The sequence below is a fragment of the Lutjanus erythropterus genome, chromosome 6 (genome assembly GCF_056507025.1).
Source record: "Lutjanus erythropterus isolate fLutEry1 chromosome 6, fLutEry1.hap2, whole genome shotgun sequence".
In the NCBI taxonomy this organism is placed as follows: Eukaryota; Metazoa; Chordata; class Actinopteri; order Lutjaniformes; family Lutjanidae; genus Lutjanus; species Lutjanus erythropterus.
Genome location: NC_139322.1, coordinates 12290782 through 12314160, shown reverse-complemented (window position 1 = coordinate 12314160; position 23379 = coordinate 12290782). Strand labels below are relative to the sequence as shown.

Genomic DNA, 23379 nt, shown 5'->3' with positions numbered 1-23379 from the left:
GTGGAGGAATCCATCAGCCATCAGGGAATCTGAGGATCACACTGCACTGCAGTATGTAACACAATATATCACCCTTTTACACTGACATCTCTGTTATTTTCATGTTCCACATTAATCTTCGGCACCTCAGAGAAAAAAACAACTTTTTTCTAACAAGGAAAGGATGAAAGTAGACGTGTGAGATGAAGGGCAGAGAGAGGATCACATTATTTTAGTTATCCATCTGCCTTATGCTACCTCTCCATATTGTTGATTGAAATACCGCATACTGACCAGATGGTAGATTAGTCACACAAGCTCAACAAATAACCTTCGTCACTCAGCACCACGTGTTTTCTACATCAGTCATTAAACATGAATGTTGATGGTGAATTGGCAGCATTTCTCCAACCTGAGCAAAGACCAAGATGAGTCAGCAAAAAATAAATAGCTACTGTTTGTTTGAGAGCGTCTCTGCGTGTGTCAGGGGGTTAGTGATGACAAAGCTGCATTTAACCAAACAGGAAATATTCTCCAAAAACTTCTGAGGAGGTGGTCGACAAACGATCCACTATGTTAGATGCTCACTGTGTCTGTCAGCCATTTTGGTGCTGAACAGGTAGTATACAATGGCGTTTGAAGCTTTTTCACTAACAACTGCTGCTTGCTGCAGCTGTAAATTTCACTTTGAGATGTATTCATTTGGTACGAGTGAACCAAAATAATAAAGTTACAGACAGGACAACTAAACACCAAGATAAACTTGGTACAACAGTCTGTACAGCTGAGTTGAGCTCTGAACGACTCTTTTCACACCGTCACATTGTTTTCATGTAATCATTTGATTTCATGATTACAGAAATATTGATTATAGTTTCTTCAAGAATTCCTGTTTTCAGTGCTAACGGTCTAAATAATAGTTTTGTACTGAAAAGAATCCGTTGATACAATATATATCACGATACAGGGGTTACAATTTGATATATTTTGATATATTGCAATACTTTAAGCAAGGTCATATATTACTATTTTTTTACTCTCATATACTATAAATAACACACCACTATATGCATACAATCTGAGTTATAGTTTACTTTTTTATACAATCAGAACAATGAAGATAGATAACGCCACTGCTATCCGGTGGTCGGGGGGTTTCAACACAACAAAAAATTAACCACTTCCATGAATCTTTGCATTCAGGCTGCCCCGTAATAGTTGACTTAGTCGGTGCCCGAAGTTTTAGTTGACCATGTTTTCATTTATTTATTACTTGCAGAAAAAAACAAAACAACTCAAATAAAATCTCAAATTCCATTTGGGAATCACGCCTCATCATTAGGCCTACCTTGCTGCAAGTCAGACCCCCCCCCCCACACACACACACACTGCTGTAAACTGCTGTAGCAGCCTTTAGAAAGTTAGATCAATGGAGGCCAGCTGACAGGGAATACAGTACTTGAGATGATTTAACATTACAGCAGCTCCAAATGGACTTCGGAGATGACGATCAGACAGCATGAAGTGGTGGAGAAGTGAGTTTGTAACTTAGCAATTTACTCTGTAACTATGCATCATCCATAGTGTTGATAAGTGTTTTTGTGAAGTTATTCATTCCCTTGTCTTAAATAAGACTTGTGTGATTACTTTTTTCTTGCCACAAAATCTTAATTTAAATAATTAAATTAATATCATAAATGTGCAACGACTCTTTGACTAATGGCTTAAACTGAGGAGTAGAAAAACCTTTAGTCAGGGGAAGCTTTACTTTCTGTCACAAAAAATACACCCCCACTACAACAATATAAACAGCCTGAAAAATACAACATTTCTCTCAAGTTACTGCAATGAGGTAGCAGACATTTCTCCACAAAAGGTGAAAGACAGAAAACTCCATCTGTATTATTGCTGGCTGCTGCAAGTGTGTTCATCCAGGCATCGCTTTCCTTTGTTTGAATTTATTACGAAGTCTCACTGTGTCGTGTTTATGTTGTACTCATAATAACCTGAATTATTAGGCCTCAGCAGGACAAAGCCAATTACAAAGCTGCTGATGAACACTGGTATTAATCAGGGGTGCAATATGTAAAAATCACACACTCACAGAGCTGCTGTAGCTCCTGTGATAATGAGGACAGGGCAGTGCTGTCGTCTCATAAAAAGGCTGAGGGGAGCATGAGGCTCCTGTCAGTGGCATCACTCCTCAGAAACGAGCAGAAGGGGGACAATAAGGAGCCGTGATCTTGCTCTGACCTGCAATTCGACTGTCCAGTTATTTCTTTAGCTCACGTGCCTATGTGCTTTTAAACATAGAAGCAGAGGTTGTGATATTATGTCACTGCAATGTGGCATCTGCAACGACCTCAGCAAATCTTTACAAACACGTTGAGCTGCAGCAAATAAGAATACAGAGATGAGAATGACTGGTTGCATTTTAAACACACTCACACTGCAGGTGTGATGCAATGCAAGTATGCGCACGGATGCAAGGACAAAAACACACACAGGTGCATCCAGTCTTGGTGTATCGGCTTCACTTGTCCAGTGAAATAGAAAAGGGAATACTAGCCGGTCCAATGAGATTTTGAAGCAGCTACCGTGAAAGGCAGGTGTGATATAGTGTAGGAGCTGGGTAAATATATCCTTATCAGGGGACACGGCCCAGTGATTTCCTCAAGGTAAAACACATCCACAACAAGAACAAGCCTCTGAATTTCATGGTCGCGGACTAAGAAGCTCGGTGCCATGAGAATTAATAGGGAGGAGAGGGAGGAATGTGTTTTCGTGCTGCAGGATCGAGTCAATACAAGAGACGTGAAATGGAGAGGCGCCTATTGTGAGAAGGACTCGCTATGAGCAGGGAGGTACAATGAAGAGGGTCAGAAGTCAGCAGTGAGGTTGAGGGTCAACAGCTGAAGAGCTGGCAGCGATGAGAGATAGTCAGGGTGAGATTAAAGACACATGAAGCCATTTATCATGTTTCTCACTGCAGGACTGCTGCTCCAGGATGACAGAGCAGAATAACTTCACTGCTATTTTATTGCAAAAATATACATTTTTGTAACACTTAACCATCATTAATAAATGTGAAATTGACAATTAATTAAACTTAGGTTAATACTTATTTTACTGTTAATCACTCATAAAACTTACTGTTAGTCATATAATGTTTATATATACTTATATATACTTTATAAAACATTTTTAAGCAGTTGTTAAATTTTATAAACATCAGTTGCAAATTTATAATGGCCATCAAAATAATGTAGATGCACACTACACTTCACAGTGTTTATTAACCATTTACAGTGTTATCAGGATTTCTTCATGTTTTAACAAATTCAATTTAAGACCATTTTAACACCATCATAAATGCAATTTAAGACTGATGTTAGACTGACATAACCATGCCGTAAAGTCCAGAGCATGTCTGTTTTCAAAGGTGGTAAAAACCCAAACGCAGTCAGATTCTGTGTTGCCTTCATTTTGTCATGTGATCGGTGCATTTTTTTTCCCCCAAAAACAGATTTAAAAGTGAGATGGGAAAATACAACTTTATAAAGTTTATGTTAACTTCATAATCCAATACATTTTTAGGACCTAAATTTCAGATGATTGGATTTTAGACTTTAAGACTTTTTAAGACCCCCCAGACAACCTGATTATAAACAATTCAGTTGCAACTTTACGAAAACCATCCAGATGATGTTCATATCTTGGCCATCAGCTCTAAACTCCTTCAAACTACGACACTGTTGGCTCCCCTCTAGCATGAGGTTTGCATGTGCAGGACTTTGTGGTCAAGTTAACAATAATAAAAATGTAACATCCAAATAGACTTTCAAAATAGAAGGCACAGAATGACTTGGGTAGGTTTAGGAGAAGATCAACTTTGGGTTATCATAAGAACATTACGTTTGTAGGTTCACTTACATAATGTAACAAAATATTCACTAGTTATGTACACAAGTATGCAACTTTATAATAGCTTTCCAAATAACTGTTATAGACAGTTTACACACTAACTATTTACAAAGTGTTACGTAATCTGGTCCAGTCTGGGGTCCTAAATTGGCATCTGGAGGCCAAAAATGTCTGCTCCCCCTCGCTCTGGCCTGATGTCAAATATATAATATAATCTGGGCTGCAAAATTGTTTTGTTTTATTCAATTATTTTTTCTAGTTGTTTCATACCAATTTTATCTATCTCTTCATATAAAAGTGAAATACAAACACAAATTGGTGCCGAAAGTAGAGACAAAACAGACAGCGCTCAGCTAGTCATTTTAATCAGGGGGATTAAAGACCAATCAACAGAAGTAACAAAAGGCCCCAAGCCAATTAGAGTTTGAGATCCCTCCTAGTGAGGATTTCCTAAAAGTTAACACATCATTTGGTAATCATTAACAAATACTTAAAATTGCTTGTTAACAGTGAAATGACTTTTAACTAAAGTAAGTACCAATTTACCATTCAGCAATGTAATGATAGTTATTATAAAGTGTTACTGTTCTTTCATTATCAGCATTCAGGATCTTGAACAAAATGCAACTAAAGCTCTGAGAGGGGAGGTGGGTGATGGAGGTGGGGGGGTGGTGGGAGAGCTAAAGGACGCCTGGCAGAGCTTGTTCAGGGTGAAAACAAAGGGCTGCTGCAGAGAGAGTGTGCCCAGACCACCGGCCTCAAATTGGCAAGCTGGCTCCTAAACAAGGCTTGGATGAAAACTGTGGACTGGTGAATGGCATCAAGGGGAACACAAGCACACCACCGTCTAAAGCAGGTGCCAACACCTCAATGCCACAGTGGGACAAAGCACTGTCAGCACTCCCATCAACATCCTCCTGAAATAGCCCAATGTCATGCTAGGAACACTGTCCCTTCCACACAACTTTTAAACTTTGCAAACTCGTCCCCAAAGGATGCAGAAATATATAAATCTCGTCCAATAAGTTCAAACAGGTTGAAATCCTTTGTAGAAGTGAGAACAGAAAGGGCACCACTTCTCTCCAGTGACTCAACTGGAGGAGCACTAAGTAGTGGCTGCATGTCTCAGCCCCCTGTGGTTCTCCTGTGTTCTCCCCCTGGTGGGGATTAGAGAATAGATTTCCCCTGCTGGCTGCACCGGGCCGTGACACACACACCCACAGCTCGGTTTGATCTCAGCAGGTCAAAAACATGAGACTCCTCCGCAACAAACAGCAAGGCCACTTTTCTCCTCGTGGAAAACAGAAGCTAAATCCTATGAGTTCGTGAACATGGCAAAAAGAAGGCAGGAAAAAAAAAGAACAAAGAAATGCTGCATGAATTGCCCGCAGAATTTAAAATGCCACAGAGGATTAACTTTTTAAAGAACACACTCAAAAGTAGAAGGACAATGTTGAGGGAGAGCTTTTCCATGCCATTGTGCTGTATTTAGCAACTAAAAGCAATGAGCTTCAATCAGCGCACACCAATCGAACGGGCTTTACAAGAAATATAATATCCAAAGAAATGCTAGAAAGCATCAATTATTCTCGCATTCAATTCATTCATGGCAGGTAGACAAGATTAATGAGCCTCCATTGGAGCTGCTGCCTGTAAGGGAATCAATACTCACAAAAGCTGGTTTCATAGTGGCTACTGGATCTGTGGAGTGCCAATCGGAAAATGAAGTTAGGAGTGAAATGGGGCTGAGGAGGATGGCGGCCCTCTCCTTCTGTCTACAGCTCCCTGTCTCCCTTTCTCTCCTCCTCCTCCCATCTGTGGAGCTTGTGAGTTTGCTGGCCCACACAATGTGCCCCCTGGATTGTCATCTTCAGTCTGATCCCAAGGACCAAGACCAACCCACATTAGCATGCGCTTTACACACCAGCACACCCCGCACGTAGAGCACAAAACACACACACACACACACGGAGAGCTCCTTAAATGGAGAGATGCATAGGCCAAGACCTCATGCAAGTCAAATCTCCTTGTCTTGAAACCAGAGGCAGTGTATCCATGGATGTGTGTAGCTCATGTGATGAAAAGGAGGAGGGGGTGAAGGAGTGAGACAGATATATAGGAAGAAAAGGGACGAGGGTGTGAGAATGGGAATATTTAGCATACCAGATTTACAGAAGAAAAAGATGTTTTTTTAAAGGGATGTGTGTGTGCGTTTAGGGGGTGGGTTTGGTAGTGTCCTGGGACCCCTCGTCCGAATGCTGTCACGCAGCTCAGTAGAGTATTCCAGAGCAGCCAGACGTGACCGGCAAGATGGCTGCAACAACGGCAAAGAAAACACAGCAGAAGGAGCAATACAGGCTGAGGAGAAGGAAGACTAAGATGGGTGTTTTTCAATTTTCAGAGGACACTCCCAACATCATTAAAGAGAGTGCAGGCTGGGTTACGCCCAATCAAACTTTAACTACCCCCCCCCCCCCACACACACACACACACACACACACTCCCTCTCATTTGCTATGCACTTTACATCGGCAGTGAGAATATTTCCATTTCAAGCAAACGCAGGCTTATTCCCTGAAAGGAAGAGGAGAAGAAAAAGATTCGGGGCTCGCTCTCTTCTTTTGCTTTCAGCACAGAACTCCCAGGCATCTGAATCACTATTCAAGTGAGAAGAAATAGGCTTCCGAGTTCATTAACATTAACCGTGGTTCCTAAATTGGACAAAAGAAATTGCCTTTCAAAAGTAATATCTGCTTCAGGAATCCTAAAAGGCTGCCACGAGAAAGGCTTCTAATAAACATCTCATTATGCTCAGCTGAATGAAAAACACCTAATCTCATTTGGGAAATAGTCAGAAAATGCTAAATCATGCAATCATCGGCATTAGGAAAGGTGGAGTTGCAACCTGCCACCTGCAGAGAGGCTTACATTTTGCATATTGCAGCTTTTACATTATGAATTAATTCTAGCTGCCATGCGTGAATGTTAGAGCTATTGGTCTGGCTGACAGGCTGCTTCACACACAAATACAGCCTATACACAGTCTGACAGGGGGCATGATGACAAGGAACCTGCACATACATGAGATACATCAGAGGCTGAATTCATGGCTCCTCTGGGGGCGAATCACAGTTTATTCTTTACTGACAACCATGGCGAAAACATACATTCTCAAGGTCAAACACGTTGTTAGTATTATCCCAAAACAATTTTATGTTGAGGCCAACAGACTGGAGAGTAAACAAAATGAACTCCCGTTGGACGAGTGAATAATTCAGGAGGAATCGTGATGCTCCTTGCCAGTAGTCTACTTGAGACATTCAGAGGAACTTAAAGGGATTATTTTGGATTATTGTGGAGTTGTATGTCACAGGTATGGCTGCAATTAACAATTATTTTCATTATCGTCGTGATTATGGTGATCAACATGCCCGATGTTTGGAGAAGCAGAGAGGAGTACCAGCACAGACGCTAAGCAATGAACTGCTGTGGACAGGGTCAGCAGCAAAACGGATTTTACCCACTTAAAAAGAAGAAGGTCCACCTAGAAAAAAATCAATATCAGTTTAAATGTACACTACATTTAGAATATTTTCCAAACTTTTACCATCAGACAACTTCTTCTGAGGGGGAAAAAATCTTTACATATGCTGAATATTGCTTTCTCCAAAGCAACCAGACTCACTGGACAAAATCAGTAATTTTACTTCACAGAGCAAACAAACAAATCGAAGTAGTGGAAGACCAGTAGCTCCGGTGTTCTGCATGGTAAAATTACTGGTTTTCTCCATGGAGTTTGGTTGGTTTCTAGAGAGTGATATTCGGTTTATATAGCCGCGGTTTTCTGTAAGAAAAAGCTGTCTGAAGGCAAAGTAAAGCAGTGAATATATTCTAAATACAGCATACACTTCAACCTAAAAAAAAAAACACTATTAGTTTATGTGGTTTAAATCCATTTTGTTGTTGACTCTGTCCACAGAAGTACACTGCTTAGCTTCCATGCTGGTACTCCTCTCTGCTTCTCCAAACCGGGGGCCTTTTGGACGCAATTTACTGTCTTATGCTGATGATCCATAAGTACCTCATACTTCAAATAATCCAAACTATCCCTTTAAATCTGACCAGTTCACTGAGTACCACACACTGGTATGGTGCATACAGTAAATGAGGCCATTGCCTGAAGTGTTTCTCCCGTTCACTGATTAGATCTCTTCTTCTGTTAAAAGGCCAATAATACAACCTGTTCTTCAGCCACATGGGAGGCCACGCTTGTGCAAAAGGACAGCGATACCTTCTGTTTTGCCTCCTCCTCCTTTTACAATGTTGTTCTTTTACAACCAGATCAATTCTCAGGTCTATTCAGTTCATCTGTGCGGCAGAGGCCCCAGGAGAAGACAACAGAAGAAGCTACAGGATTATTGCTGGCTGCTGAGGGCGTCGGGGAAGAGCAGCAATCTCCAATAACCAAGTAATGTCATGCCTGCCTTAATCCTGTCACGCTCTCAGAGGCCACATCCCTCAGATACAGTGTGAGGAGGTGAGGTGTTCGTTAAACTGGATAATTAGACTGTATGGGGCCCTGTGTGTGACCACGGAGTCTGAAAGGGGGAATTAAAAGATTCAAGCTCATAAAATGTTCCCTTTTATTGACCTTATCACCCACACTGCTCTGCAGAGAGACTACAGTTTCTCAGCTATAGTGTCATAACTTTCCTCTGTGTTAGTCTATTATATCATTATAAATGAATACCTTTGGATTTTTGACTTTCAAGATCAGCAAAAAATAAGACCACATGCTGGAATTATCTGTAACGGAGCTGGACCGATAAATCAACCAGGCCAAAAACAGGTTACTGCCGATATATCAGCTCATGTTCACAAAATGCCCAACTAGGTTTGAGACAACTTAAAGACAACATCACCATTTTACAGTTTGTCCACCAGAGAGCACTGACAAGTTGATTTTTCAACTGTAAAAATGACCAGTAGGGTATGTATGTGTGTCCTGGTCGCGATTCTTTTAAAAAAAAATCAAGGATCTGTGTAAAGAATGTTTGTTTTGTTTAACTCCCAAATATCAACACCAAATATCAGTATCAGACTCAAACAGTATTTTAGACATTAATCTGTGACATTTATTAATTAAATAATTTACCACAGAAAACTACAGATTATAAGATAGATAAGATAATGGTGTATATGCTTGTATGTAATACTTAGTTTCAGCCCTACATACTATGAAAACGCATTAATACAGAGTTGTCAAAATGGTACATTAGGGCTGCATACTAACAATTATTTTCACTGTCAATTAATCAATCAGTTATTTGGTGTATAAAATGTCAGAAAATAGTGAAAAATGTCAACTAGTGTCCCTCAAAGCCCAGGATGACTTCCTAAAATAATGGAGAGTTACATATTCACATCTTCTTGTCTCTACTTTCTGGTGGACGATAACCAATGTCATGATGATAAGAGAACAGTTCCTGCTGGCTAAAAATTCAAGGTTTGAGGAATCATAAGAAGTTAACAGAATGAGCTAACAAGTCAAACTCATAGACTGTAAAATAAATAGCGGATGGTGCGTCTGTGATGTCATCCATAGGTTTTCTACAGAGTCGTGGTGAAGGTCACAGTCTGGTGGCTCTGGCTGTTGAAATCTTGGCCATGCCTGACTCTGCTCCTGGTTAATCCAAAGAAGGGCAAAGAGGTGGAGCTGAGGCAGCCAAATTAAGTGGCTTCCTAGCGTCCAGCCACCTGTGAATGTACGAGCATGCCCTTTATTATTTTAACATGAGGGTCTATGGGAGCCAGCCTGCAGGTTACCACTTGGTACAACTACGGCGCTGTTTTGTACTGCTCATTATAATGGAAGCGAGTTTTTAAAAATGGAACCGTGTACAGGGAAGTACTGAAGGTCAGTATTTGTTAGTAACTTTAGTCAGATACCACCTTCAATTTTCAGTGAGTGTCCCCTTGGCAGACTTTGACAAAACTATAAACTAAAGTTATGTTCTTGATATTTGCTAACGTCTGGCGGTGCTGAACAGATCAAGGCGAAAACCTTCCTTGTAGCGCTCACAGCTATAAAAGCCCATAGACAAGGTTACACCGACTGTACACAGAATGAATGAGTCATGCTGCCAAGGTGTTGTGCTTTGCCTTCAGGCCAGAAATGTGTTTTGAACTTTGACGAGCTCCTGTAAAGAGGCCTTGTGTACTGGTCCCTCTCCATCTGAGTGTTGACGGGAGGATTTCCAGACAGAACAAACATCAGGTCAAATTTGGCGTCACGCATAAATGCCCCTGAAAGACATTTTCCTCAGCTGCAGCCCAGTATGACGGTTATCAAACTCCGTCAGTGAGCACAAAACTGCAGCAACATCAACACAACAGCTGGCACAGTTTTATGGCAGCACGTAACTGAAATAAATAATAAAGTCATACTTTTGCAGTGGAGACGAGTAAGGGAGCTAATTAGAGAAAAGATCTAAGAACAATGTCTTGTGAGGAGGTCGTAAACATTATACGGCTATGCAAAATGCTGCAACTTAATACATAATTCAGGATTTTAGCTGTGTAGCCCCAAACACAGCTCAGATCAGGCAATAAAGTCAGAAAATCTCAGCACACCACAATCTAATAACTATATCAGTGCTTCTAGTCCACAAGCTATCAATGCTATATAGAAATATTTTGAATTTCATTTAATTTTCTCGTACAGAATCACAACATCCACAAATCAGCTCTGCCCTGCCTGCCTCCTCATACTTGAGAGGTTAGCGAGGTGATCAAATAAGCAGACAACTCAGACCACCGGCATACAAACCACGACCCAGAGCAGCCAGGATATCGACCTCAAAGCCGCTATTAGCTCAGCTCACCGTGGCTGTTCTGATAGGGTCATGTAAAGGAACACTAGGCAGCAATACGATCTCCTCACTGAGGAGGGAAAGCATTAACGGCGCTGCTATCTGAGACCATGATTTGCTCCATCTGGCATCATAAATGCAACGTGTGAATCGTCTCTCGTGAACTCGGCTGCACTTTGGTGCGGCAGTGTAGGAAAAGTTGTAAAAGAGATGCATGTTCTCAGCTGCAGAAATGGAGTAGACTGCCATGAATACAATAAAAGAGAGAATGCCTGAAACATGAGTGGATAGGTTGTGCCAACATTTAAAGGGATAGTTTGTTTGTTTTTTGAAGTTTTCCAGTTTGGAAAAGCAGCAGGAGTACCACTGTAGGAAGCTAAGCAATGTACTGATCAAAGCAATGGTAAATTAGCATCTCCTGTGTTCTGTGAGTTAAAATTTCTGTTTTTGGTAAAGGACTCTGGCTGTTCTGCAGAGAGCAACATTTACCATATATAACAGCGGTTTCCCTTCAGTTCTAAATATAGTGTACACACAAAGTAATGTTGGATCTTTTCCACTGGCCTTTCATTTAGGTGGCTAAAATATGTTTTGTTGCTGATGCTGTCCACAGCAGCACATTGCTTCGCTTCCTACACCGGTACTCCTGCTGCTTCTCCAAACTGGGGGTGTGGTGACCGTCATCTACAGAAGGTAATACTCTGACTATAGATAAGTGCCTCATACAACCCCCACTTCAAAAAATCTGAACTATCCCTTTAATTGAGAGGCTTGGAGGATATCATTAATCCTCCTATCAATAAGAGGATTGTTGTAGGAAAATGGTGAAGGAGCATAAAGAGGAAGCCATGTTAATTACTCAGCCTTATATGACTGTACTTCTTCTGCTCCATCACTGTAACACAGTATATGCTCTAATCTCACGGTCCATAAATATTCATATAATGTTAAAAATATGCTGAGACAACCATGTGATGGAAGCAGCAGCAGAGTCGAGCAAAATAAGTAAAGGGAGACTGTTGAGAAAACTTTTTTGTACTTGTTCTGTGGCGTGTTTGCATGACGGGTGTCTCTACTCTCTACAGAGACAGAGGTTTCTGAAGCCTTTGCAAGAGAGTGAGACAAGCAGCTGAAGTGAGACAGATCTGCAGCTTGTATGTTCCCTCTGAATCTCAAATTTCCAAATCTCTGTCTCTTGTCTTACTCTCTCAGCTTCTCAGCTGTTTTATCCCCATCGTCTTGTCTCCTCTAATCTCCTCTCTCTGTGGCTCGACTCAGCTCTTTATCTACGTCCTAGACAAAGCATTAAAGTGCTGAATGGAGGGGTATATTTAGTTATGAATATCCACTGTGATAACAAACACAAGCCGGGATTGGGAAAATAAAAATACACCCATTAAAGGCCAAGGAAAACTTGAGTTTTTGGTAGCAAAATAAACTGTACTAATCTAAATATCTGCACCCTTTAAATGTACAAACACTTTTTCCATCAAAGTCACTACATTTGCTGAAGGTTTCTGTTCAAAACACGGTAGAGTTAACACTGCACGTGTCCCCGTCAGGACAACAGGTAGGCTTTGAGCTGACAGAATGAGAACAGAGTCACTCTCAAGTTCACTACAGTCAACAGAGTTGTTTACAGTTGATTATGAGGTTTCAGTTCAATCGGTTCTGTAGCTGTGGACAAATGTCTGTTGGTTGCAGAAGAAGCACACGCTGACAAACAAGAGGTCACAGGAAGAATCTGGGACAATATGCTTATACAACTTGAATATATTTGGATTCACTCTACATCTACTGTTGAAATCGAGCGCTGCAGGTCCTAAAAATGAGTTAGCACATTAGCATATCCAGTCCATTGTCTCAAGTCAGAGGGTTTCTTGAATGGGTTTTATTTAGGTGCCTGAAACAAGGTCTGTGGTTAACACCAGCTTAACTGGTTTTCACATTTTCTTCTATGGCATAAAATTAATCAGTAAACACAAAACACCCCCAATTCTGTTGCTACAACAACAACAAAAGTCAATGTAATGACGATGTCATAAAGTGGGATCTTGGGAGTTGTTGTCTTCACTTTTAAACAACCACCACAGCTGATGAAAATTTATCTGACATGACTCAGGTAGAATTCATGTTCATGGATGAAGTAATGTATTAAAGTCACATTACACTTAGTCACATGCTCCTTAGTCACAGTTCCTTCGTCACTGTCTGACATAACAGGTGTTTTCCTGGAAGCTATAAGCAGCTGGCTACCAGGAAACGCACTGCTACCTTTAATAAGTGGATTTCTCCACCTTTGAACATTGTTTGAAACATTTGGGATAACTTAAATACACGACCTACATCATATGTCTAATGTTTTTAGACATTTTAATGCAGAAATGTCACATAATATAGCTTTTAAAAAGGCAGTTGTTGACAAGTGGCTAAATGAGACGACAGAGGTGGTCGGGTACATTAGATGTCATCATGATGAACACTAGTTACTTGGTGATGGTGATGTTGAAGTCATCCAATTGTGGTGTAGCTCATTTCCAGCCTAATGTTAGCGTTTTACTTCTGGCAATTGCAATTAAAACCATAAAAGTGGGGTTGGTTTGTGAAGAATATCCAGCTGAGTAAAAAGTGCTTTTGTTTGCCACAGAGCCTATTTTCTGCACTAATCCAGAGGAAAAATCCCACTGGCTTTTTGTGGAGGGAACCAGAGTGATGCTAACTTCCTTGCTGGCCTACAAAAATATGTCATCCCTGCAGCTCTCTGTAAGAGATCTCATATTTGTACTGGGTACAATCTGTGTCCATGAATTGATGTTTTGCTGCAGCAGGGCTCCATAATGTATGCATTGCTTCTACTGGCTTTTTATGACAAGTTTTTTTAAGTTTAGTTTTGATATGTTTTACATAGGTGTGTTTTATAATTGTATCTCCAGCTCATTTAGTTTGTATGTTAAGTTCCTACCTTGTGTCAAGTTTTTTACTTTTTAATTAAAGTTTTATCCCAAGTGGGTTTTTTTTGTATTTGCTGAAACACCTTGTGGTCAAATTATTGAAGATACTGCTGTATTTGATCAGATTTAACACCTTTAAAAACTGTTCACATTAGTAATTATAGATCTTTGGTCTACAGTATGCTTTGTACAGAGTAACAGAGGCTAAAGCACCTAAAGGTAAACCAGCAATGCTTTATGTCCCAAATAATGTGAGATCAAACACTTACCTCATCCCATTCTGAGGTGAAAGAGGGAGATTTCTCAAGCCTCTTCTTGCCAGTGCTACAGTTAGAAACAGACTCGCTACGGTTTCCCAGTCCTCCTTCCTCCTCACTGGGAGGCGACACTAGCAAGTCAGAGTCAGACTTGGAGAGGCTGCGTGCCAGCTTCAGGTCCCCAGGAGGGCGCATCCTAACAGCAGACACCGCCCCGGCCCCTGAGTCCCTGGGCTCCTTGTTCACAGTTGCGTAAATTGCTTTTGGATCACAGTCTGTTAGGATGGCGGCCATGCTGGGACGGCTAGGTGGCGGTGCAGCTGCTGCTGCTGCTGCTGCTGCTTCCTCCTTTGCTTTGGTAGGTTTTCTTGACTCTGGCTGGCCTTGGCTGGGTGGCTGAACACCTGGAAGCCTGAAGGGCTCCTCGCGGCAGTCGAAGACAGGGGATGATCCGTGCAGGAGGCCGGTGAACTGCTCTGGAACACCTGCTCCCTGATCCTGGCTGAGTTGGGAGTTATCTAGAGAAGCAGAAAAACAACAGTCAAAGTCAGTGGAGAATGAGAGTTTGCGAGGGCTGAAAAGTGGACCTCTAACTGAGGGGCAGATCCTTAGAGCAGTGCTAATAAGAAACCGCCCACACAAGTCCAGAAACAGATCTGTAATTGTTTCCTACAGGAGTGACGGAGAGAAAAAGAGGCAGAGAGGAGAGAAGGAGCGGAGAAGGCGTATGTTGGCTTGAGAAATAACAGAATTCCAAACCCAGCTTGCAGCCGTCTGACGACTATCTGCTGGTGCCTGGCTGCCTGGACTCTGAAACAGGGAGCTGAAGTTCGTCATCTTCGTGACTATTCCAACCCACATAAGACATAAGAAAACTTTATTTGTGGGCAAACAAAGAGATTATGTTTGCAGGGTTTCTGCAGGTTTCAACAAGTTAAATTTAAGACTTTATAAGACCTTTAGAAATGCAACTTATTTTTCATAACCTGTATTGCGTCCATAATGGCAAAAAAGTATGAAGAATATGATTTTATGACTGACACTCAGCTACACTGTGTAAAGTCCAGAGCACTTCCACTATTAATGTTGATCTCGCTGAAGTTGAACTTGCATGTATCAGATGAAAGTAATGTTAACAGAAACAATTTTGCTACAACAAATTATTGATTATTAATTGACTATTAATCAACTATTAAATTAATTGCCAACTATTTTGATAATTGATTGAGTCTATTTTTAAATGAAAAATTCATTGATTTCAGCTTCTCAAATGTGAATATTTTCTGTTTTCTTTACTCCATTATGACAGTAAACTGAATATTTTTAGGTTGTTGACAAAACAAGACATTTGAGGATGTCATCTTGGGCTTTGGGAAACACTGGTCACCATTTTAAAATATTTTCTGACATTTTATGGACCAAACAACTAATTGATTGATCAAGAAAATGACAGACAGATTAATCGTTAATGAAAATAATCATTAGTTGTAGTCCTATACTGGGTATATGAACCTCTTTTTAAAATACAAAAAAGTGCATTCTGAGATAAAAACACAAATCATAGGATGAAAAACAAGAATAGAATCATAAAAAGAAGAATAAAAGGATAAAATGCAAAGAATAAACAAGACAAGACTTGGATGAGGTCCACACAGGTCCACTAGGACCATTTACTCAAAATGACACAACACAGAATTCCTCCAAGCTTCTGAATAAACTTGAAAAACCCTCCGCCAACCACAGGACACAACAAACACACCAAAACAAACAACAGAAAATTAACAAGAACACTCTGAAATATGACCAAGAGGAGTGAAACTTACGTCGGCTGCCTCCTCCAAAGAAAACAACTCCTTAATGAGTCTGAATGGCAGGAGCAATTAAAAACAATTAGATTTTCCTCCTCCCTCTCCCTGAGGAATTACTGCCACCTAAGCCTCTTTTCTGCAATCAAATCAGCCCGTGGATGACAACAGCGCGTGGTCCTGTGGTTCCTTCGCTCTGTCGTGATGCGTGTTGTTGTCTGCTGTGTGACCAGCAGCCCTCCCTCTGTTTTCTGGCTTCTAATTCTAGACCCTAATGGTGGCTCAGGAATGGAAATTTGAATCACCCCATCCTCCTGCAGCCAGACTCCTGATAATTAGCCCTGTGACACATGCTGAAGGAGTGGGTGTGTATGTGTGGACTGTCTCTGCCAGGGTGACAGGGTCAGGGTGTTTGGTGACAGGGAATCTGGGGCAGTGACACCACAGGAAAAGTAGTGACCTGTTGCAGCACTTTGTTTGTCCTTCAAAGCAGAGTTTCAGCTGACGCTCTGCTAAACATTTGCGGCCGTTTCGGCTCCGTTATCTCTAAAACCTGCTGTTCAAAGCCTGAAAACATGAAAAGAGCTGGCTGAGAAGGACTTGCATCTACAGAAACACTAGGGGAGGAAGCGTACCACTCAAGTGTTTGACACGCAAACCAAACTGCCCCATTACTGTTTCAAGGGCCAGTTGAATATGCCAAACAAACAACGCCCTGAACTCCCTTTTCACAAGTTTCTAAACACTTGAACATCGAGGAAAAAGTGTGTGTGGGTGTCTGTGTGTGTAATGAGGGGTGAGTGAGTGTACTGTGCACATATGTCAGGACCACAGCCAAACACCCACCCTTCTCCTTGGCAGCAGGGGAGTGTGAACGCCCAATGAGCACATCCATGTGCTTCCAACAATCTCACATGCTGCGTTAACCCTTACGGAGACCACTCATACCCCTGCTCACACTGTTCTTTTTTATTTACAAAAAGCGCACCATAACCAGCACAAGTGAGTAAACACACAAGCATAAGAGAGTACACAGTTTCCTCAAATCCTCATTCCCTCCCTTCACCAGCATCCACCAAAATAAACCAAACAGACAGAAAAACAGGCAAAACAGCAAATAAATAACAAAAACAGACACGAAAAAAGCTGCACAAATAAAGGAAAAAACAGAAACAGTGAATAACAACAACTCAGTCCAAGTCTAAAATCCATTATTGACCTCTTGAAAAGCAAGAAGGTGATGGGAACCAAAGTTCTTGAAAAAGATGTTTCCTGTTTAGTTTTTTCCTAGGGACAATCTCTCTTATTGGTAAGAATTGTGATACTTGGTTAAGGTACAGCTGAGTCGGGAAGGAATTGTTTTTCCAAAATAGATGCGTTTTTTCACAGTGTGTTATTACTACTTTGTATTTTTTTGCAGATCCTGTTGAAAATCAGGATAAAGATAAATGGGAAAAACGGATGATCTCCTTTAGCTATAACATCATAAAATTCACTTATTTTGCCTTTAATCAAGATTGCAGATATCAACGCATCCTGTACTTCATGCAGTTCTGCGGTGGAAAACGCTTTGAGACACTATCTGATGTTACTGCAGCTCTTACAGGCGGGTGAGGTCACCACAGAGGTGTGAATGTGTATTTCATTTGGCAGCGACGGCTCCATATCTTACTGTTGATGTCATGATTGTTATGCAGACACTGCAGTGCCGGTGCTGCCTGTCACTCAGTCCAAAGTCAATTCAAGCTCTGCCTGTGGAAACTCTGCTGTTTTTGTTGTAGATTTAAAGACATTTTTCACTCTGGGTCATGTACTGCACAAAGTCAATAAAGAACTAAAGGCCATGTTATTGACGTCTACAGTAAAGCAAGTAAACAAATACCTCTATTGACAGAGCCAGTCAATAAAGAATAAGAGTCCCTGTTATTATACACATTACATATCATAAAATGATGTAAAAGGGACATAGTAAAGAACATTCACAACCTCTCACAAACAAGCAAACTGGTACTTAAAGTGAAACATCTGGTTAAAAATGGTTCAATGCTTATGTAATACAATAATATTTGGGTGCCAACTCAAACTGTCCTAAATTCTACTTTCAACTGTCCCAGATTTAACAACTATTGTCCCAAATTGAAGTTCTTTTTTCATTACACATAATAAATATAGTTTAATAACTTGTTTCAGTTACTTGCATCACTTCATCGACACTCTTGTCTGCCGCTGAAACTCTGTTTGTTGTTCCCTGCGCTCATATATGAATAAAAAAATGAAATCGTCGGCCTGGGAGCTCAGTTGGTAGAGCAGGCGAACCCTCTGCAGTGCCACATAAATGTAATAATTTAACTTGTAATGATAAGTTTCTCTACTGCTCCGTATATTTGTGTCCGGGGTGCTATTCTTATTGTTCCTGGGATAACCGGACATCCTTAATTTTGAGCGTTGCTAACAGGCGCTTTCCTTCTTTAGCCTCTGAGCATCCGTGTGCGGCAGTGCAGTTCATAACAGCGACACAAACAACTGGACATTTCTGAAGCAACCATTCAAAACTTTGTGTGAACCACGGAGAGGTTTTTGGTGCGAGAGGGAACTGAAACTGTAGGAAGCTTCACATCCAGTGTGAAAAAAATAATAAATGACTGTGCACTAAATGAGAAGTGTGCATTAAATATGGATAGACATAAAAGTTCAAAACAAATTCTTTAGATTTGCTTCTGCACTACTTTTGTTTACAGCCGTGTACTATGGAAACACCACAGTTATTAATAACTGTGGAGAATTATAAGATGTTACTGCTCGTGAGAAATATACCTCAGAAACCCAATAAAACACAAACCACAGAGGTGGAAATCTGTTGGGAAACACTATATTCCTGCTGAGGACAGCAGTGTGTTTATGACAGATAATAAACACCCCAGTATTGCTGACCGTGCATATATCTCCTCCACCTGCCACAGAGCGCCGAGGTCTGGTCCCTGACTGTCCACACAGGACCGACTCGGACCCCAGATCCCCACGTCCACATGAGCAGAACGAGACATTTAGGCTCTGCCGGAGTTTATGTAAAACAGCAAAGCGGGAACCAGAACTTGCTGATGTGCAAACAGAAACGGAAAAGAGAAGAAAAATCACAAAGCGGTTTCCACATATAAACCAAACTTGTGGTTTGTGTGGCTTTAAAAAAAAGGGAAAGGAGACTGTAAGTTGGGAGTCACTGAGGACAATATGCAAAGAAAAAGGAAATGAGGATGTTTCACATTTCTTATAACAAAAACTGTCAAACTGACTCACTTATTCTTGAGTCCTGTGCCAAAACATGCTCAACAAATGTGAGCGCTGCCTATGTCAGTCATCAGTATTTGCAAAATATACTTTATTGTAAATTATAAGGCTGCAACTAATGATTGTTTTCATTATGTATTAATCTGTTGATCATTTCCATAAAATATCAGAAAATGTTGATCACTGTGTCCCAAAGCACAGGGTGACTACATTAAATACTTTATCCATAACCCATAAAGATTTTCAGTTTGCTATCATGCACTCTTAGAAATAGTTGTTCCATTCTTCCTGAAGTGCTGAGGTTCTAGCCAGGACTACTAGATAAAACCTTTGAAATATAAAAGACAGAGTTAGAGTGCCCTGGGAAAATGGGAATGTCCTTGATAGAACCACCAGAGTGTTCTCTGTAGAAACTCCCATGGGGTGTTAGAAATGTGTGAGAAATGTTTCATAGATGGTTCTGGGTATAACTCTTTATATGTTGGGCTCTAGGTAGAACTCTCTGAGAGGGTTCCAAGTGGAACCATTAGAAAAAGTTTTTCTACCAGGAACCAAATAGGGTTCTCCAATGGGAATAATCTGAAGATCCTGTATAATTTTAGTTGGCACTTTTTCTTCTAAGGGTGTAGAAGACAATAGAAACCAGAAAATATCCGTGTTAGAGGTGCTGAAATCAGAGAACTTGGATAATTTCTCTTTAAAAAATTAATCAGAAGAATTAATAGATTATTAACATAGTTGGTAATTAATTTAATAGTTGACAATTAGTTTATTAATGTATTAACTGACTAATCATTGTAGCTCTAATAAACTAAGATTACATGTCAGCTCCTGCCTGTAAAACAACTTGTTCACAGCCTACTAGCTGAAATTTAAACAACAAAGTACAACATTAAATGCACAAAAATCAATGCTGAAAGTGGCTCCTCTTAGTTTGAACTATCACCATCAGATATTTTCAGTTAGACCTATTAAACTGATGCCGCTGCGGCACATCTATAAATTCTTTTGGGACAAAATAACTTCAAACTCTTTCCCACAACCGCTTTAAAAAAAAATTAAACAAGCACCCCAAAACTAAGAAAAAACAGCGGGTTCCTGCTATAAACAGCACCATCAAATCAGCTTCCCTGCCGTGCCTCTGTCTACAGTTCCTTCTGCAAACATGCTCTAAAAATAATTAATTCAATAAAGATGTGTGTCGACACGAACCCAGAGGCCATGCTCCTTACCTCCGCTGCATTCTTGACTGGATGACGTGGCAAATCCAGCTTTAAGTGGGATGTGAGTCTGAGATAGGAGGAACGTCACAATCTGATCAAGAATTCTGTTTCATATTGGAAATGAAACGAGTCTTGCCCACTTGCCAGGGAATGTCAATCAGCCTGCTCCCGACGAGCCAAATCCGCTCTGCCGCTCCAGGATGCCAGTCATGCATTCCCTGGCAGCGCTAATCCAAGCCAGCCCATCTCGCCCTGCACACTCAGATGCATTTCTACCATTTCATTGACATGCCCGGCTCGTCTTTTTCCAACTCTGATGTGTCCAGTCCATCTTCTCTTACCCGCTCAGCACTGCCAGCAGCAGTTGTTGGCCCTTATTAGGTTACTAAAATCTGAGCGCAGTGGTCAAACTCACCTCCTGAAGCCCGTGGGCCCGTCCGTCCAGGAGGGTGCAGGGAGTCTTTCGTCTTGCTGGGGGCTCTGAGGTCGTTCAGGGCAGTGGGTTTACGCTGAGGTGGGACAAAGAAGAAGAGAAAGGAACTTACTCACACCTGCCAAACAAAACATACCTCTCAGTTTTAAACTTAGAGTGAAGATAGTGGTGTCATATGAAACTAGAAGACCTAAGGAATTAAATGGTACCATGTTATACTACCTTGTGGAGAAAGTGGCAAAAAAATTTTTTTAAATTTAGTGAAGGAAAGGCAATTTTCAAAGTTGTCCTTAAACTTTTCACCTGAAGATATCTGAATGAAAATGGGTTCTATGGTTCTGTCCAAGAGTCTCTCCTCTATACAGACACTCCCACTAGAGTCATCACAATGTTAGAATTTTAAACTTCGAGGCAATACTAGTAGAAAAAAACAAACAAAAACAATACTCGCTACCTCTTTCAGTCCCACGGCAAAAAGAAAAAAGGTCATTGGTGCACGACACTGGATTGTCTTTCTTTGTTTTATTTATCAGTAGGCACACAGTGCTGGCTGTGCTGGTTTTGCTATGGTGCAAGCAATTCTCCAAGTAGAACTGAACTGAAGTCTTGAATGAGCACTTCCTATACAATAATTAACCAATAACATATTATTTTAAACACACAGTATTAAAAAATGATCAATATTTTGATACTTTTGACTACTTTAATATATTACAATGTAAAAGAATTCATTTTATTGTGGTGAGCCCCTTTTTTAAAACTTCACTGCATAAAATGACCTATAGTGACCTCTAGCATAATTACAGCCTCATCAAACTCCACAACCACAAACTAGAGATCTGTGGTGTTCAGATGATGTATGGCTTTCCTATGCACAGTATATTGGCAACGGGGCAATTCCCAGAACAGAAGTGCTGGCCAAAAAAAAAAAAAAAAAAATGCAATTCTTGCAGATGTGAAAGGTTTTTGCTATGGTGCTCCTCAAGGTCTTGATGTCTTAATGTGGTACTTTGGTGGGATTTCTGACCATTTTTATAAATTCCAAAATGGTAAACAAAAAAAAAAAAAAGTTAAATTGTGCACCAAGTATACATAAATGGTATCAACCCCAAAATGTGGGAGTGGCCATCATATACATCCATCATAATGTCCCCTCATACATTTTCAAAATGGGAATAGGTCCCAAGAAAACACAATGTTTATTACAGATTTATGACTAGGAAAACCAAAACAGTGCATCTCATATACTGTTGACCTGCACTCTCACCCTAAAGACCCCCTTAAAAGACAAAAGTTAAGTGTACGAGAGGGAGGGGTGGAGTGGAAAAGGTTAATAACCCAGACTAATTAGTCAGCTAGGTGATCATGAAACAAAGACGCTATCCGATTGACTGCCTGCACGGCAGCGCTGGCGGCGGCAGGCTACATCAGCTGTGATGTGGCTCAGCTCACAAGGCTGTAGATTAGAGCACAAAGGACACCATGCTGCTCATTTATTATGATTAGGCGGCTGAGGAGCACAGCTAATCCAATAGAAGCTGGAAATAAAAGATGTGAGCTGATATTGTGGGAAGCAGGTGGGGTTGCAGGTGGGTGGCAGCGACAATAAAAGCTGCTAAATGGATGATAAATTGAAAAAGGCAGTAAAATAAGATATGATAGGACAATAAATAAAGGAGGCAGGTTTACATGGATGCCCAGTTTAAGATGTCTTCTGCCTTCTGCTGACATATGACTCAATCTGTGACAGCGATGAGACCTCCATCTTCATTATATAACCTGCTGTGGTCATACGGTCAGGCTCCAGACATGCAGCTCAAATTGTGAGCGGGATACTGTTCTGACTGATGAAACTCACCCCATATGGTTTTTATACACTTTGCACATACAGAAGCTTTAAAAGGATTTAGCAACTGGGAGGCATTAAATAGACAACATATACAGTAGAGCTGCAACGATTTGTTGAGTAAACTATTGAAAGAAAATTTGTTGACAAATACTTTAATAATTGATTCATCGTCATTTTTCATGCAAAAATGTGAAAAATTTACTGGTTCAGGCTTCTAGGTTAGGAGCTGCAATTTTGTGTTGTAAATAATGAAACATGCTTCTGTTTTCATCACATTGCGACTCTTTTAATCACACTGGGTTTAATCAAATCACTTGATAATTTATCACTCAGTTTTTAATTTCACATCCATTTTTACTCCTCTACTCTTCGATTCACATGCATTTTCATCGGCCTGTGTTTTTTCAGTTATTGTTTGTTACTTCCACCCTTGAGGCCACTTTCAATGAATGTCAAATGGCAACTTTGTGTTGTAAATTATGAATCATGGCTCTGTTTTCATCACATCGCGACTGTTTTTTATCAAAGTGGGTTTAAATTAATCAAATCACTTCATAATTTATCACTCCATTTTTCATTGACGATTCATTTTTACCCCTCTATTTTTCTTCACCTTCATTTTCATCAATTAATTGTTGTTACTTTCACCCCTTATACTAAGGATTTGCTGCATTTGTTTACCATTTATGATCCTAAATAAGGGGCTTCTGAGTTTTGGATTGTTGGTTGGTGGGGACAAAACAAAAATTCAAAATTCAAAAAGGTACAATAATAACATGTCTATACGATGTTCGATCTGAT

General features: G+C 40.5%; 1 protein-coding gene across 2 annotated transcripts in view; it reads right to left on the bottom strand.

Annotated features, from left to right (window-relative positions):
- Window positions 1-23379, bottom strand: part of anks1aa (ankyrin repeat and sterile alpha motif domain containing 1Aa) — a 91973-nt gene that overhangs the window by 29596 nt on the left and 38998 nt on the right. For both annotated transcript variants that reach the window (XM_084720635.1, XM_084720636.1), the window contains exons 13-14: window positions 20712-20805; window positions 13996-14501 (exon numbers count right to left, since the gene is read on the bottom strand). In XM_084720635.1, coding sequence (XP_084576761.1) covers window positions 13996-14501; window positions 20712-20805 — 600 coding nt within the window. The remainder of the gene's footprint in view (window positions 1-13995; window positions 14502-20711; window positions 20806-23379) is intronic.